The 3,095-nt window shown below is 52.2% G+C and overlaps 1 protein-coding gene across 1 annotated transcript; it reads left to right on the top strand.

Moving 5' to 3' along the window:
• On the top strand, positions 1 to 3,095 carry TGAM01_v204492 (hypothetical protein; the record flags this gene model as incomplete). The annotated part of the gene is made up of 4 exons (XM_024549436.1): positions 1 to 87; positions 2,746 to 2,852; positions 2,910 to 2,926; positions 2,992 to 3,095. The coding sequence occupies 4 exons, from the start codon at positions 1 to 3 to the stop codon at positions 3,093 to 3,095; spliced, it is 315 nt and encodes a 104-aa protein (XP_024405776.1).

Below are 3,095 nucleotides of genomic sequence, written 5' to 3'. Positions count from 1 at the left end.
ATGGCACACCATTTTGCAAGAGCTTTGAAATCTCCAGAGGCTGCAGCCATTAACGGCGGACAAAAGCAAGTCATGACACCAAGTTGTGTACCCGCCTTTGATGTCCCAAGGATCCTGCGCTTGCAAGGACCCATGACTCTGCGCAAATAAAAAAAAAAACCCCTACTGGACGCTGGTGATGTTTGCTTTGGTCTTCGTCTTCACCTTCTCGGCTTACCACTTTGGCTTGTTCTTGGCGAAATCGTAGCGCTGTTTATCTGGCAGCCTGATGAGATGGAAACGTTTAAAAATAAATGGTGATAGAAAGCAGGAAAATAGAAACGTTATAGGTATGGAGCATCACTTGGCAGCCACGAGACGGACCGGAATGAGTCCAGCCAGCGCGGGATGGAGGGCAGAAGCTGCCACCAAACAAAGTGAGTGACCAGGTTCAGTACCAAGGTCCCCAATATTTGTGGGCTTTTGGACTGTTTGCTGCTCCAAGACACAATACAACCACGTGGGTTCTTTGGGCTTGCCAATGTCAGCAGCACGCCTTTTGGTATTTTCATCTTTCACCGGTCTCAACTTTTATGCATGTATGTTCTGGCTAGCTGCATGGCTTTAGCGGGCCAGTGTGCCAATGGACGATGTCCAGTGTCGTACTTGACGCCGATGCTGGCGATGAGATGATGGAGGAGTGCTGCATGGCTACGGAGCATTGCTGGTGAGGCTTATGATGTGATGTGACGCCGCTCAACTACATGGGCATCCGAGCTTATTGGAGTCTGGAGCTCGCAAAAAAGAAGAACTCAACGCAGTCGCATATAGTGGCGCTCAAAAGTCTCTCTTTCTCCTCACTCCGCCATCCGCCCTAGAGCGCAGAAGCTTCAAGTCGGTGCTTGATCTAGCGCGGATTGGCTGAACTGGAGAGAATGCGTTCCAGGGTATTCCCTACCAGCTCCCACGGATATTTGCCTCCAGACAGCTGGATGATCGCTAAAAGAGGCCACGGAGAGGGGAAATGTTATTCGTCATAAACCCGTTGGTAGCACGCTGTAACGGCCTATCGTGTTCCTCCTCTTGCTTGTCTCATGACCACAAACGAGCAATCATCCCATTCGCATAACCGCTCCCTGCGAGGCAGCACAGCCCGTGATTTCAACAAGATCCTCGCAACTCTGGGATATTTTCCCGTACCGACGGCGTGGATTGGTCCCATCGGAGGACATCCCCTGCCCAGCCAAGAGAGGGGGGTAAAGAACCAAGACTGATGAATCAAGACATGGACTGGACAAGAGCCCCATGCCGTGTCTTTTGAATCGCCGCAACTAGTAAAAGTCCTACGGACAAGACGGCACATCTCAGTCTGCTCTGCAGGTGCCGCGAGCGATTAAAGCTGAGACGGCGGTGAGGACAAACAGGCTGGATGGATGGAAGGGATGGATGGGATGGGATGGAACGGCTTGAAAGGACTGCCTCGAGTAATCGATAGCAGCAGCTAAACTGACGGAGTGCAGTCGTAGTGCTGCAGCATTCCGCGTTGCTAAGACTTGGAGGGCAAAGACAGCGGCGCACCGTCCCCTCCTCAACTACAAGCGCCTTGTTAGTCGGTAACACAGGCAACTTTATGAGGCAGCGAGCAGCACCAAGCATGGAACAGGTATTTACACGAGTAATTCCCCAGTGCTAACAGCTGCTTCCTAGCTTCCGTGCTGTTTACTGTAGAGCCCCAAACGCCACCATACGCTTCTCATATACGCTCCAGCGAACGAGAGTTGAGCCACGACCGCCTGCAAGACGGCAGACCAGGGTCGCTATGCAACTATCGAGTCCTGTCGGACTGTCTGAGCGCACCGGCGACTGACAGAGCGACTCTTCTCGTGGATTCTTGCCCATTTTGCAACCACCCTGCAAATATCCACACACCCCCACTCGCTGAAGCCCTCGTGGCACCCCCCTTCTCCAAGCTGTAGCACCATATTTGGTACCTGTGGAGGTACCAGCGGTAACTCGTAATAACGCTCTCCTCTCATTCTCTCGGCGTTCAGCCAAGCTCGCCCTCATACACACCCAGCGCCAAACACAGCGCACCCCTCCCCCCCGACGTCAGGGCAAAGACCCATGAATGGCGAGACTTTGGTGGGCAAACAACTTTTTTTTTTCAGATGGCTCAAGCTTGGGTAACTCAGGCCAGGGTTAGAGTGGCCAGAGGGGTGCACGCCTGGGCAATAACCCTCCGGCGGTACCTCACGCCTCGCTGATTCTGGAGGTGGAAACAGCCTTTGAGGGCGGGTCAACCACTACTTTTTTTTCTCTTTACATCGATGTCTTGTCATGGGAGTCCCGGAGACCTGGTCAGTCAAAAGCGTCCCTTGTTTGACGGCTAAGTCATCCAGGTATAAACGTTGGCGTCCCCCCGCCGCCTGCAAGCCGCTGCATTGGGGTGCTTCACTCACGACAACAACTGCTAATACGTCTCCATCAACCTTTTTTGGTCTTGCTTCGATCTGTGTTTACTTGACCTCATCCAATCTTTTCTCAATATTCACAACTGGTCGACTGCCTGGGGACGATTACGACATATCCACCACCACCCGAGACGCATCTCCCTCCAATCTTTTTACCACACCTCAGATATCATCAGCAACAATGTGCAACTACATCTACGTACGACTGCCCGCCCTCTTTTCTTCTGCTCGATTTTGTCCGAACTCGAAGCTGGAAATTCATGTGCCATTGCTAACACAAGTCTGCCACTTACAGAAGGAACTCAAGTGCCAGCACCACTACCACCTGGTAGAATCATGGTGCCCCAAATATATCCAGACTGAGCGACGATGCGTTCCCACAATTGTGAGCAAACAGTACTGGTAAGTTTTGGGATACAATAGTCAATTCACATTACAAAGCTAACATGTTGACTGCAGGGGCGACGATATCTGTGGTATGCATCATGACTAACACCAAGATTCTCATGACTTGACTGGGCACTAACACTACTACCAACAGCTGCTTGCCGCGAACGCCAGACACCCAGCAACCACCCTTGGGCGAAGCTCATCCGTAGGCCAGACTCTCGATCGGTTCCCCAGGCGCGAGTTCCTGCCCGATAA

Source organism: Trichoderma gamsii (assembly GCF_001481775.2).
Source record: "Trichoderma gamsii strain T6085 chromosome Unknown Scaffold_13.2, whole genome shotgun sequence".
Classification (NCBI taxonomy): Eukaryota; Fungi; Ascomycota; class Sordariomycetes; order Hypocreales; family Hypocreaceae; genus Trichoderma; species Trichoderma gamsii.
This window is presented reverse-complemented; position numbering and strand designations above follow the sequence as displayed.